The sequence below is a fragment of the Haliotis asinina genome, chromosome 8 (genome assembly GCF_037392515.1).
Source record: "Haliotis asinina isolate JCU_RB_2024 chromosome 8, JCU_Hal_asi_v2, whole genome shotgun sequence".
Classification (NCBI taxonomy): Eukaryota; Metazoa; Mollusca; class Gastropoda; order Lepetellida; family Haliotidae; genus Haliotis; species Haliotis asinina.
In genome coordinates this window covers 20,138,398-20,153,793 of record NC_090287.1, presented here as the reverse complement: position 1 = coordinate 20,153,793, position 15,396 = coordinate 20,138,398, and the positions used below count along the sequence as shown (strand labels likewise).

Here is a 15,396-nt window from a genome sequence, read left to right as displayed (position 1 = left end):
TTGTGAATGTGGTAATCTTTGAAAGAATGTGAGATATTGCCTACTTGAAATATTTGTTTCACTCTATCTTCTACTTGCTGCTACTTATCATATGATGTAATCTGGGAACAAAAGACATTATCTCGTTGCTCTTGGATGATGGTACCTGCGTTTGTCCTCTGTGTCTGTAGCAGTGTCGTACTTGCCGATCAACTGGGTAAGTACTGATCTTTTCATTCGATGGAATATGTTACAGCCAGCGTTCGAAATAATCGCCGGCCAAGCGGCCAGTTGTTGTATCGAGCCGGCAGTTTCAAATATCTGCAGGCCCTTGTGGCCTTCAGTAAATTATCTTGTTGGTTTTTCTCAACTTTAGTCTTTTCCATTTTTGTTTCTTCATTAACGTTCCGGAATCATCAATGATCCACCATACTGATATTAAAGCACTTTGCGCATTGGAACGTCAGCACCAGTCTTCAACAAATACAATACGTAATACTATATAACTCTGTGCAACAGGCCTCGCCATCTTTGCAGTGACTGTTTACTGATTTCATTCAGGGCCTGTAGATTTTAAATCCTGCAGGCAGCAGCAGGCTCTGGTGGGAAACTGGCGAATTAAAATGTTGCAAACAATGTATGTGTATTTCCGAAATGTCAGAATAACCATTGATGAAGATGATGATTAGAAAACAATGACTATATTCCTGTCACAGACGCTATGATTATGAAGCTGACCTCTCTATACATGAGCGTTAGATTGTATCCTGAAATATCATTTCAAAATTATCACTTGTTTGTCGTTGGACTACGCATCTGACAGAGCGTTTACAAGTACCTATTCTTTTACATTTTCTGTCTCTCAGTTCAAAGTCAAAGGAAAGCTATTCTGATCTATGACTTGTCATTATCAACAACATTTCTGGCTTCAGTTGATCGAATACATGCACACCGAAAAATACACATAATTTGAGGTGAATCAGATGCATTACACTTGTTTACCAATCAGGTTCCTCTCTTGGAAATAGATATGTCAAAAGCGTCATATACATATAGTTCTTTACGAAATATGAGTGATATCGTGCACGCGTGGCCATGGGTAGCATTGTACGTACAGCGATAGCTTCACTACAGAAGGCCTGGGTTTGAATCTCGCTTGGGCACAATGTGATGGGCATATGTACGGCATTCCACCGTTATCATGATGGAATATTTGTTTCTAAATGTGGCATAAAGAATAAATTATTAAAGTAAGCAAATACGAGTCTGTATTGTTTCCATGACATGTCTATATATTCTGTATTGGGCTGTTTGGTTGTTATGCAATTTTCAGCGTTTGGATTGGATCCACCAAGGGGCAATGGTAATGTAATATTTAAAAGCCTCACTACCAAGCAAAGCTGGTGGAGTGCCCAGCAGGAGTGCTCCCGTCTAGGAGGGAATCTTCTTGTACCACCATCACAGGACATACCGGAAGACGTCCTCAGACAGCTACAAGAGAATGTAGCCTATTGGCTTGGTGCACTAACATATCCAACCTGGATCTGGACAAGTATGTCGACCGATTATGCTGAAAACACAGAGTGTTCTGATCATGTTCATATTCTAAACACTCACTGGTTGTTAAAGAGCAAACTATTTTTACAAAATATGGTAACGGTGCTTCCTGAAAATGGACAGTGGTTTTGAACAGTGGTTATGAAGATTCTGAAACTTCTGCCGATAAATGATTTTGTTTCTTTGTTGTTGTTGCTAACACTGAACATTGATGGTAAAAACATTGAATCATAACACTCTGCGTTTTAATCAAACTGTAAAACCATATATGTGTAATTGTCATATTAACTTTGTTAAAATTTCACACATCGTTCAGAATTTTAGTATCTTGCTTTAGAGCAAGCAGGGTATTCCATTTCATGCATATAATACTGGCTTTTAAGTAAAATTCCAGATGATATACAGAATTTGAAAGGAGACCCATTTGTCTAGAGACTCTGCTTCAGTTGGGGACGGTGGGGTAGATTAGTGGTTAAAGCGTTCGCTCCTCACGCCGAAGAACCGGGTTCGATGCCCCACATGAGTACAACGTGTGACATTGGTGAAATATTGCTGCAAGCGACGTAAAACTAAACTCACTCACTTTGCTTCTGTACTTCTGATGTTACCAATACGACTTTTCAGAGGACCGCTCCCCACTGTACAGTTACATGGGGTACCAGCGACTGGCTTGGACCATTAATAAAAACAAACTTGATGGCAATTCAGCTGTTACGTGTCATCAGTACTGCGGAGACCATCATACAGTATTAGGGCTGAAGGTGAGTCACTCAATAAAACTGTACCTTCCAGACTGCGAGACTGGTGAAGTGTTGCATAATACAAATTGATATAACGAACAAAAAGAAAAGAAAAAAATCAACCAAGGGTTGTTAAGACATTTGTTAAGACCACCTGGGTCCATTTGGAACCGTTAATTGTTTAGACGAACATAATATGTATTTACACAGTGTTCGCGTTAACGCAGAAAACGGCATTTTTCACGAAAAAATAAAAATAAAAACACGCGAAAAAATATTTGTGGGCGTGTTCTGGACGCATAGATTCTGACACACATATTTTTAAAATAGTACCTTAAAACAGCAACATATGCGTTACTATATGGTTGTATAGATATATTGTATATCCCAGGCATAATATAAATATGTATTTCAGTACACTTGTAGTAAATAGTTCAGGTCATTCGTTGTCGTCCACTGAAGCAATTTCGAAAAGGTCTTCACCAAAAGTAAAGGTATACTGATCTACATGAGACACGTGAAGGTCCGGGGTAGAAAAGGCCTTCACCAAACCTTGCTTGCCATGAAAGGCGACTCTTCTTGTCGTATGAGGCGACTAAGGGGATCGGGTGGTCAGGCTCGCTGACTTGGTTGACACATGTCATCGGTTCCCAATTACGCAGATCGATGCTCATGTTGTTGATCACTGGATTGTCTGGTCCAGCCTCGATTATTTACAGACAGCAGGAATATTGCTGAGTGCGGTGTAAAACTAAATTCACTCACTGATGTGCAGAGTGCACGTTACTTTCATTTCATCCACGGACTTCTGTTCTGAACGCTGCATAATGTGCATTGTTAGCACAAAGACTATCTTATCTGGACGGCTTACAATAGAGGAGCTCCACAAACAACATGTGTGTCGGAAACCCTGTATTGACTATCACCTGTTATCATGTTTGTTTCGTGCGCCTGGCGTCGAGTAAAACAAATTTATGGCTCTGGTTGCTATATCAACAATAGCCTTCCAAACAAACTGTGCTACAGAGAAACCAGGACATAGATCACGTTTTTGCGTTGCGGTGGTAAATTCGCACGAGTTAATGGCACATTCGTCCTAAGTTATTGTATTACTAGTTTGTTATTGTATTACCACGTATGTTATTGTATTACTACGTATGTTATTGCATTACTACGTATTTTATTGGATTAGTGGTATGTTATTGTATTACTAACATGTTATTGTATTTCTAGTATGTTATTATATTTCTAGTATGTTATTATATTAGTAGTACGTTACTGTATTACTAGTTTGTTATTGTATTACCACGTATGTTATTGTATTACTACGTATGTTATTGCATTACTACGTATTTTATTGTATTACTAACATGTTATTGTATTACTAACATGTTATTGTATTTCTAGTATGTTATTATATTTCTAGTATGTTATTATATTAGTAGTACGTTATTGTATTACTAGTTTGTTATTGTATTACCACGTATGTTATTGTATTACTACGTATGTTATTGCATTACTACGTATTTTATTGTATTACTAACATGTTATTGTATTACTAACATGTTATTGTATTTCTAGTATGTTATTATATTTCTAGTATGTTATTATATTTCTAGTATGTTATTATATTAGTAGTACGTTACTGTATTACTAGTTTGTTAGGGGTGTGTGTACTTCATTTTCACCTGAGTTTCAATGGTCATTTAACAGAATGTCAGGTCACTGGGGACATCTCTGCTAAAAACATTCCATTTAGATCCATATACATACTTCATAACATTGCACATGTTCCAACAGTAGTCTGTCGTGCAGACCCAGAAGCAAATATATCCAAGAAAGCCCATTTGGCAAGTCTAGATTCCCATAGCTTCAGCTGAAAATGAAGAAAGTCTCAGGGCTCCATTTCATTATATTATTTTATGTTTTACTATGAACTTGTTTCTGTAAATTATGTTCATTTCAGAGACTGTTAGTCTAGTGCCAACAGATGCTTTTTAGCATGGTTAGTCTGCCTCGCAGACCTTTTACCACATAAGTTTTCCCCTCAACCCTTCTTCTTTCTGTGGCGCAAAAATAAAACATGAAGTGAGTCTGGACAAACCTAAGATTCACCTGGAAAGAGCTCATTTTCAATAAAAATGGAGTCAAATTAAAATTGTTTACATTCAGAGGCTAAGCGTTTCTCATAAGATGGATCATTATTGATATGATTACTTTATGAAACCTTCATTGTTTAGCATTTAAGAGGATGACTATGCTATTGTGTTCATATTAATATTTGCATTATCTCCCAAATTACCGTACAGATAATACAAGAATGACACGAATTTTGGCTTCGTCTCTCAAGGTATTTATCGCACCTCTATTGCGCAACACGAGAGACGTCCACCGATAATAGTTGTCTCCTTTACGAATTCTGAACAATTGCTGTGAGGTATCCTAGTGGACAAAGCGCTTGCTTATCACCCCGATGATCTGGGTTCCCACATAGGTATAATGTGTGAAGGCCATTTCCGGTGTCCCCAGCCGGATATGACTGAGATGTTATTGAAAGTGACGTAAAACCGCACTCACTCACACTTCTAAATACCACTTAATACTTACAACACAAATGCTGTCAAAACGTGTTATTTACCAGGAAATGGGAGATTCTTTGAAAATTCCAGTGACGTTGGATCTTGCAGGGAGACGACTGCTATTGTCTTGGTACCAGGGTGAACAGGAATGATCTGTCATCAAAGTCAGCATCTGAGGTGCGGTGTCTCGGAAACTATGATGAGCTCTGTGGGAACGACAACGGGATGTCTGTGTACAGAATGGGTAACATCATCATTCACGTTTACTACGACAGTAACTGGAAACAAATTATCTGTTCACATGCGATGTGGCATCCTTTGACAAGTTATGTTGCTTATCTGATGTACTTTGTTGCCAATGATTTGGAGTAATGGGATACAATCGGTCTTGATGTTTTTTAATCAAGAGCTCATAAGACTCTTGTCCGTTATTTGATGTCTAGGTTTTAACATGTAAGTATATTTAGTGGATGACGCTGCACTCGACAACATTCCAGCTATACGAAGCTTTGTAAATAATCGGGTATGGGCCGGACAATCCAGAGATCAATAGCCTGACCATCCATCTAGGCATTTGGGATACGATGACATATGTCAACCAAGACAGTGAGCCTGACCATTCAGTCCCGTAACTCACCTTTTACAACAAACATGGGTATCTAAAACATGGGTTAGTCGCCTCTTAAGATATAGCATGCATGGCCTTTCAAAACGTTCGATGGCGGACATGAGTTCATTTCACAACTTCACGAATAAGTGACTTGAGTGACTTCGTTCTTTCAACACTTGCTTTTACGTGTGTTTACGACTGTTTCTTGCATAGAGAACGTCACCTTCGTACCCCTCCCGACGAGTGAGTGTTGTTATGTTGGTGTGAGCAGAGATCCACCAACGTCTGGCAACACATTCCACGTCCAATATTTGGGCGTAACGTACTACCCGTACATCAAATCCGACAACGCATGTGACGTCAGGAAGAGAATGTCAGCCTGTGACAGGAACACTCTGACAACTTCAAAAAGTAAGACATCTTATCTAAGCATTACGTCAATACGTGTACGTGTCATATTGTAAGGAAAACGTATGAAGTAAACAATAGTGACACAAAAGGTTATGCACATTAGGATGTACAAATGTCCATATCTGATTGTTCCTGTGGTGATAAATAGTCGTTCGTATACGACTGAAACAGTCCTGAATCCAGCTAACACACCGTTTCCCTAAGACTGTAGATTGATAACGTCAGGACCCAACGTTATTATTTCGTCATTACAAAGTTGTGTCACAACGTAATACCAACGTTTAAATTTACGCTTTGCGCTCCTCACATCTCTATAACAACGTTTCTTATAACTTGGTATCACAGTGTTTTCTGTAAAACCTTTCACTTTGACATTCTTTCTTCACTATTCAGCTACAACTTCAGAGTACACACGACCAAACCAACATGCAAATTGACGAACACGCAAACTGATGAAGAGAATTTCTGCTGTGAATTTCTTATGTGCTGTTCACTACTTGAAAAGCTATTCAGCTATGAACGTCACACAGAACGTTAAAACAACTTACGTTAGTATCAAATAACCTAAACTTGCGGTGACGTAGAAATAACGTATTACAACGTTAGGCCAGAACGTTGTGACAAATGGGCGTCTACAGAATAACGTTGTAACAGCGATAGCATAACGTGAAATTGTTAGTTGGGAAACAGGTTTTATGTGTTAGTCTTTTATGTGTTATCGTGCATTCGCATTCAATATTGTAGCAGTGTAAATTTATAACTATCTGATATTGAAGACCACAATGCTCGCACCAACCTTTGGGCTTACTGTACTTCTCTTAAACAGCTTAGAAGAACGTTTAGTAACGTGTAAAGGTGCACGGCATTTGTCATATTGGCCATGTATCTGTTTACAGGATCGCATTGCAAAGGTACAGTATGCCTAATGGGTGAGCCCAGATCATGGGAGGAATCGAACACAGAATGCTCGTTGATCAAAGTGACACCTGGGAACGCTGAAAATCTTACACAAGTGATGGCGGCAGAACGTCAGAGTACATACTGGGTCGGCCTGTCGCGAGAGTCGGTGAGGAAATGGATCAATGGTAAATATGATTCAGAAAATATGTTTTCGAAAGGTCAAGAATTTATAGGTTCAGAAATGTACACGAGCAAAAGAAACGTCTGTAGAGCCCTTAAACCCCGACAGGTCTTAAGTCCCGACTGAACATGAATAATCATTAGTGGGCGGAGCTTATGTGACCAGGTCGTACGTCTTTCTTACGCACAACTTCTCAGTTGAACAGCATTCGGTTTACTTCTGCTCAGTCGTGTTAAGTTGATAAGCGTGCAATGAGAGTGTATTTCAACCTAACTACCATTTCAATACTACGGAAAATAAAGACATGTCCCAATGTTTGTTAAGAAATCGATCGTAATTATGTAAGGTACCGTTGATAATTTGCCGCTGGGGCGGGGTGATGATATTCTTTATGACACCAAAGTAAGTCTACCAAGTGACCCCCAGGCTTGGCATGGACAAAATCAATGAAAGCACTCTTTGTACATGTTTACCACTGTACATTCATGAAACTGTATCAGTTATGTATCGTTGTATGAAAGTTTGACATGGAAATTGAGTGTTGTTGTTGTCAAGTCATAATTACAGTTTATATAATCAGTCAGTGATTCCAGGAAATTCATAAAACCAAAGAATATATAAAGTATATACATTTTCCTCAGCACTGAGCCTGTTTTGTTTCCACTAAGCAGTATGGGTGAGCATGTACCTGAAGAAAATTTGAGAGCATGAATTCTACTCCTTTAGCATGGGTGGTTATAAAGTGTTTGATCAACATGAGACCCAAGTCCTGTGTCCCCCATCGTGATATTGCTGGAATATTGCTAAATGTGAAGTAAAACCATACACACACTTTCAGCAGTGTGGTGGGTTGTTTGCAGACTTTCCCAGTGTTGGAGCTGAATTTGGTGTTTGGTGATCAATGCTTGGGTTATGTGTCATGTTCTTTAATAATAAACTTGAAATACAGGTGTGCTTATACATCATGAGAAGCACGTTTTTAAGGACACCTTTAGTACATTTTACAAGAGGTACCACATGCACATGTGACTCTTAAGACATCAGAAGTTTACATGTTTGGGACAGCTTTTGAAAATGTGAATAAAGTGTAAAATGAGAGGTAGTTGTTTATGATGCCTCATATCATACCAGTCACATCACAATCCAGGATATCAACTGTAAATATTTGCATTGAGGTAATATCTGTGGCATCCTATAAATGCAGCTGAACACTGACAGCTGAATCATGTTCTTGGTGAACATGTCACAGTGGACATTTTCTGTCCAAATCATGGTGTTACTTGTCTGTGTATTCAGAAATGTTGTAGAGCGTCAGCTGGCCAGGTAAAACATAACCATTGTCACATTTTCCCATAAAATGACAAAAGAAATCAATTTTGTTGAAGGTGTTTTATTACAAAACAAAACAGTGCTGCATATCTTCCCAAGTAGTAGACTTGAAGAATACCATGTTAAACATAATGATATGTAGTACTAAAGTCATTAAGTTGGTATAGACACATACCTGTCGAAAAGAATCCAACAAACAAGTAATGCCATTGGCTAACCAACAATGAATGTGTCAGTATATGGTATTTACAATTCTATGACACTGAACATTATACCCTTTGTATTTGCAAGAGCTTAGCTACCACTATAAAACAAGCCCCAGGGCTAAAAAATAATCTGGTATTTTGTTATGAACTCATGATAGGAAGCTACCTGTCACAAAAAGGCCAACAGAAACAAAATATGGAGCACATTCTAATCCTGCTGATTTGATGACTGATTGTCAATATGAGGAGAAAACTGACAGAGGATGTCTGTACAAGGGGTGTTTACATTAGGTACTGATGTGGTAGTCACTGGTGGTTCATACAACTTCAACAATCAGTACCTAAGAACTGTGACAGTGATACTGCATGTCATGGTGACATAAATAATCTGGTGAAATAAATAATACAAGTAACTGGAATTACTTGTAGTTTCTGGGAAACCCATCCTTAATGATGCTGTACCTTTCTTTATGATTGACTCTACATTATACATGAATCATTAGTCCCATGCACTTGGAATAAAGCATGCAAACCCTACAGTTTATGGAGTTTCAATATTTCCTTTGTACAGATGATAGTAAATTACATTCCAAACTTGTGGTCAATTTCTGAATGTACTGGGTCAAAAGTTCTTACTTTCCGAGGTTTTTAACTATTTCTATTTGTCATACACCCTTGACCAGAAATGGAACATTGCCCTTAACACCTACAGTTTATGGAATTTTGAAGATGTTCTCTAAGCTTATTACAGTAAAGAGCATTTCATACTTGTTAAGAAGTTGTGATTCTACCTAGTCAATAGTTCAAATTTTGAGAGATTATGAACAATCTTATTTGTCACATCACCTTAACAATATATTGAAATAACGCCTTTAAAATCTACAGTTTAGGGAATTTGGACATGTTCTCTAAGCTGATGATACCAAATTGCATTTCAAACTTGTCATTAACTTTTCAATGTACTTGCTCAAGACTTCTATTTTTGACAGATTTTTAACTTTTTTATTCGTCACATGACTGTCATCAAATATGGATGAATGCCTTTAAAATCTAAAGTTTAGGGAATTTGGACATGTTCTCTGGGCTGATGATACCAAATTGCATTTCAAACTTGTCATTAACTTTTCAATGTACTTGCTCAAGACTTCTATTTTTGACAGATTTTTAACTTTTTTATTCGTCACATGACTGAGACCAAAAGTGGAATAATGCCTTTAAAATCTACAGTTTAGGGAATTTGGACATGTTCTCTAGGCTGATGATACCAAATTGCATTTCAAACTTGTCATTAACATCCCAGTGTACTTGCTCAAGACTTCTATTTTTGACAGATTTTTAACTTTTTTATTCGTCACATGACTGTCACCAAAAATGGATTAATGCCTTTAAATTCTACATTTTAGGGAATTTGGACATGTTCTCTAGGCTGATGATACCAAATTGCATTTCAAACTTGTCATTAACATCCCAGTGTACTTGCTCAAGACTTCTATTTTTGACAGATTTTTAACTTTTTTATTCGTCACATGACTGTCATCAAAAATGGATTAATGCCTTTAAAATCTACATTTTAGGGAATTTGGACATGTTCTCTAGGCTGATGATACCAAATTGCATTTCAAACTTGTCATTAACATCCCAGTGTACTTGCTCAAGACTTCTATTTTTGACAGATTTTTAACTTTTTTATTCGTCACATGACTGTCATCAAAAATGGAATAATGCCTTTAAAATCTACAGTTTAGGGAATTTGGACATGTTCTCTGGGCTGATGATACCAAATTGCATTTCAAACTTGTCATTAACATCCCAGTGTACTTGCTCAAGACTTCTATTTTTGACAGATTTTTAACTTTTTTATTCGTCACATGACTGAGACCAAAAATGGAATAATGCCTTTAAAATCTACATTTTAGGGAATTTGGACATGTTCTCTAGGCTGATGATACCAAATTGCACTTCAAACTTGTCATTAACTTTTCAATGTACTTGCTCAAGACTTCTATTTTTGACAGATTTTTAACTTTTTTATTCGTGACATGACTGTCATCAAAAATGGAATAATGCCTTTAAAATCTACAGTTTAGGGAATTTGGACATGTTCTCTGGGCTGATGATACCAAATTGCATTTCAAACTTGTCATTAACATCCCAGTGTACTTGCTCAAGACTTCTATTTTTGACAGATTTTTAACTTTTTTATTCGTCACATGACTGTCACCAAAAATGGAATAATGCCTTTAAAATCTACATTTTAGGGAATTTGGACATGTTCTCTAGGCTGATGATACCAAATTGCACTTCAAACTTGTCATTAACTTTTCAATGTACTTGCTCAAGACTTCTATTTTTGACAGATTTTTAACTTTTTTATTCGTCACATGACTGTCACCAAAAATGGAATAATGCCTTTAAAATCTACATTTTAGGGAATTTGGACATGTTCTCTAGGCTGATGATACCAAATTGCATTTCAAACTTGTCATTAACTTTTCAATGTACTTGCTCAAGACTTCTATTTTTGACAGATTTTTAACTCTTTTATTCGTCACATGACTGTCACCAAAAATGGAATAATGCCTTTAAAATCTACATTTTAGGGAATTTGGACATGTTCTCTAGGCTGATGATACCAAATTGCACTTCAAACTTGTCATTGACATCCCAGTGTACTTGCTCAAGACTTCTATTTTTTACAGATTTTAAACTTTTTTATTCGTCACATGACTGTCACCAAAAATGGAATAATGCCTTTAAAATCTACAGTTTAGGGAATTTGGACATGTTCTCTAGGCTGATGATACCAAATTGCACTTCAAACTTGTCATTAACTTTTCAATGTACTTGCTCAAGACTTCTATTTTTGACAGATTTTTAACTTTTTTATTCGTCACATGACTGTCACCAAAAATGGAATAATGCCTTTAAAATCTACAGTTTAGGGAATTTGGACATGTTCTCTAGGCTGATGATACCAAATTGCACTTCAAACTTGTCATTAACTTTTCAATGTACTTGCTCAAGACTTCTATTTTTGACAGATTTTTAACTTTTTTATTCGTCACATGACTGTCACCAAAAATGGAATAATGCCTTTAAAATCTACAGTTTAGGGAATTTGGACATGTTCTCTAGGCTGATGATACCAAATTGCACTTCAAACTTGTCATTAACTTTTCAATGTACTTGCTCAAGACTTCTATTTTTGACAGATTTTTAACTTTTTTATTCGTCACATGCCTTTAAAATCAATGGCAAGTGGGTGCATGAATTACCCTAACTTAATGCTAAATCTATAAATTCAACAGTGCCGCTGCACTCAGTTCACAATGCTTCACTTGAGAGGAAGAGTAGACATCAACTGAATTCCAAGTTGTCTGCAAATTGTTGATCTGGACTAGGCGATCAACCCAACATGGGATGAATGGTGAACAACCTGTGAACATATGAAGTTAATCATTAATAGAAACATTTGGTTTTAATGTCATGATAACCTGAAGGGAGGAAAATATGAGAAAAATATAATGAATTTAACATCAAACATAAAAATGTTTTATTGGACAATTACGGCTAAAATCTGTCAGAAGCCTTTGAACTGTCAAATACATTTATTCTCTGAATGGAAAAATGACAAATATGTCATTAGCCATGCCACTACAGAGCCGAGGGAATTGTCTGATTGTTACTATGGCATATAGTATTGGTACTAAGGGTTCACAGAAAGCTGAGCATATACAGTGTTCCCAGAAATTATTGAGAAAATCTTTGTTTTTTTTTCTAATGATGCTAAGATTGGAAAAAGGGCTTTCACTATGCACTAAACATACTAAATAAGGGAGACAACTCTTGAAGGCTTAGAAGGCAGCTCATTACGTCAAGAGTTATCTCCCTTGTCTGAGCAGACGGCTTCCTGTGTTGACATGGCAGAATTTACAGCAAGAGAGAAAAGAAAGCTCATTCTAGATGATTTTGAAAGTGGTGAGGCTGATGCTAAAGTGTTAGCTTGTAGACATGGTATTCCTCTGTCTACAGTATACAGAACTTTGAAGAATATTCAAACAGGAACCGGGATAGAGCACAAAGCAGGGGCAGGTCGGCCTAGGAAATTCAGTGTTGTGGATTGCCGAAGACTTGGGCAGATTGAGAGTAGGGGCAAATTGAAAAGTGTTGAGAACATCAGAAATTAAATGATTAGCAGAGGAAGTCCTCAGGTATGCAATGAAACAGTTAGGCAGGAATTACAGAGACTTAATTGGGTGAAAAAACGTGGAATTCCCTCGCCGTTGATGAAAGATGCACAAAAGGAAAAACGTTTAAACTGGTGTCGGGCTCATGAAAATCAAGATTGGGATAATGTTTTCTTTTCGGATGAAAGTTCTGTTTGGCTTTTCCCTAACTGTGTGAAAATTTGGACCAAAGATACTGTCAAACCTATCTACCAGCGACCAAAACATAGCCCGAAGTTTCACATGTGGGGTGGCATATCGGCTCGCGGAGTGACGCCATTGTGTGTTTTTACGGGAAACTTGACAAAAGAAAGATACGTTGACATTCTAAATGGTCACCTTCTTCAGACAGCACAAACATTGTATGAAGATGATTGGATTTTCCAGCATGATAATGACCCAAAACACACTGCGCGCTACACAAAACAGTGGTTGTCGGGCGAAAATGTTCAGGTTTTAGACTTGCCCAGTTACAGCCCAGACCTAAACCCAATTGAGAATGTGTGGGGAGTCATGAAGGACAGAATAAACCAAAAGGGACTGAGAAATATTGAAGATATGAAGGCCGAGGTGGTCCAATATTGGGATACCCTGTCACACGATTACCTACAAACTTTGATGGGTAGTGTGCCTAGGCGTATTCAGGCATGCATTGCTGAGCGAGGAGGTCTAACAAAGCACTAAAACAAGACTGAGACTGTAAAAGGATGATGTTTTAACATGTTTATGTAAGTAAAACACCAGAAGTTAATAAACGTAATGAGTTACATGACGCAACATGATTCTCAATAATTTCTGGGAATACTATACTGCCTCACCAGTGGAAACGTGCAAGTGAAATACATCTTTTCTGTGTATCTGTCTCAGTAATAATTACATCAACAATAATTTCCTTTATATCAGGCATCAGGAAGATGCTTCTGCATCTGTGACTAAAACTTTAGATATGACCATAAAAATCACATTTGATAACTCATATCAGATCACACATATTTTATTTGATATTTGTCAACTACCTTTCCCTGAGATAGGGAATATTGAGTTTGACTTATTGTTCCCATATCAAGGCATAACTGATTGTGATTACACTGCCATTTAGGAAGTGATCAGATGTAATGTATGTCATATTTGGGATTACACTTTCTTAGTAAAGTACAAATTCTACTACTTTTTTGGTTGAGTCCCACCTGGGACTTGAACTTGCACCCTAATCGCCAGCACACAAAGTCAGCTGTCTAGACGGATCAGCCACTGCGACTTCCTTACTTTTCTTTCTTGCAGGTTGTGCCTGAAATGTATCAATATCAATCATTAGGATCAATTGTATTTCACATGTTTTTGTTTATTTTTTGTTGTTGTTATCAAATGCCACACTCAACAATATCTAAGCTATATGGAGAGGTATAGTAATACATAATGTCATGTTTACCATTCTTTTTTTTATCTCACATTATGTGATTAATGTTAATAATGTTATAAAATTTACTGAAAATGAACAAGAGTAGAGAAACACATTCAGTGCAAAAGCCACAGATACTAATCCATATTTATTGACATGTTCATGTACCATGACTGGCTTAGCTATGGATGTGAAAAAATACATTTTAGGTACAAGGACATACTATTCAAAAACTGACTCTTCCTTAAATGTATATTGTTCATTATATACAACAACAACAACAAAAAAAATAAGAAAGTGGGAACATCACAGAATTTGATAGTCATATATATACATAAACTGAATCATGGTGAAGTCATTTATACTCTTAGATAAATGTAAGTTTTTGTGCGCTTAATGGTCACTTTAAATATAATTCAATATTCGTTGAGTTTGAGTGAAAAGAAACATTGTCAAAAACAGCAAAAAACAAGGGTGTTGAAACACACCAGCACCAAGTTTGATTCAAACTCCCAAACACAACAGCCTAGTGCATGAAGAAGACAGACTTCCTTACAATGCACAGGTATTGGCAACAGGGCACTGGCAGTATATTTAGTGATAACATTTTTCTATCTCAACCTATATAATGTGTTGACTAAAGAAGAATGACTATTAATCATACATGTCCATGATAGTCCTGGCTGAAAAATGTGTTCCAAATAAAGCATGATTTGTACATTCCAAACCTTAGTACAAAAATACATGAGCATGATGATTACTGTTGACTTCTGCACTCCAAATAAGTTTAGCAAGTCTTAACTTACATAGCATGTGCATGTTGATGCTGCTGCACAACTTACAGTGTTGGACACTGACCAAAATGTGTCTATGATCCAATGTACCAGCCTACAGAAAAAGTCCGTTTGTCCTGCTGGATTGCTGGATTCAAATATCATTGCTTCCAAAAAGGAGGACTCTAAAAATACTTTACATCTAACCTATACACTTGTTGTTCTTCCAAATTATTGATGTTTTATATCTTGGAAAAGTGGTAATCAGCATCATGTCACAACTACAATGAAACAAGGGTCATCAGAAGCTGACATATTCCCCTGGCCCCCAAATATTTAAAAGAATAGTTACAGGGGGTATGGTAGGTGAGCTGGCTAAGGTGCCAGGCTAGTGACCCAGCGAGGTTGAGGTGTCAGGATCGAGCCCAACTGTGATCGGGTGTAAAGAACCTTGAAGTCAACTTTGTGTGCAGACTATTTGTGTTGCAGACCTCTAATGTACAGTG

General features: G+C 37.2%; 1 protein-coding gene across 1 annotated transcript in view; it reads left to right on the top strand.

The window, feature by feature from the left end:
• The first annotated feature begins 30 nt into the window (after positions 1-30).
• Positions 31-15,396, top strand: part of LOC137294008 (uncharacterized) — a 37,472-nt gene continuing 22,106 nt past the window's right edge. The window contains exons 1-6 of the mRNA XM_067824921.1: positions 31-196; positions 1,313-1,531; positions 2,161-2,297; positions 4,964-5,099; positions 5,679-5,876; positions 6,773-6,961. Coding sequence (XP_067681022.1) covers positions 136-196; positions 1,313-1,531; positions 2,161-2,297; positions 4,964-5,099; positions 5,679-5,876; positions 6,773-6,961 — 940 coding nt within the window. The 5' untranslated portion in view covers positions 31-135. The remainder of the gene's footprint in view (positions 197-1,312; positions 1,532-2,160; positions 2,298-4,963; positions 5,100-5,678; positions 5,877-6,772; positions 6,962-15,396) is intronic.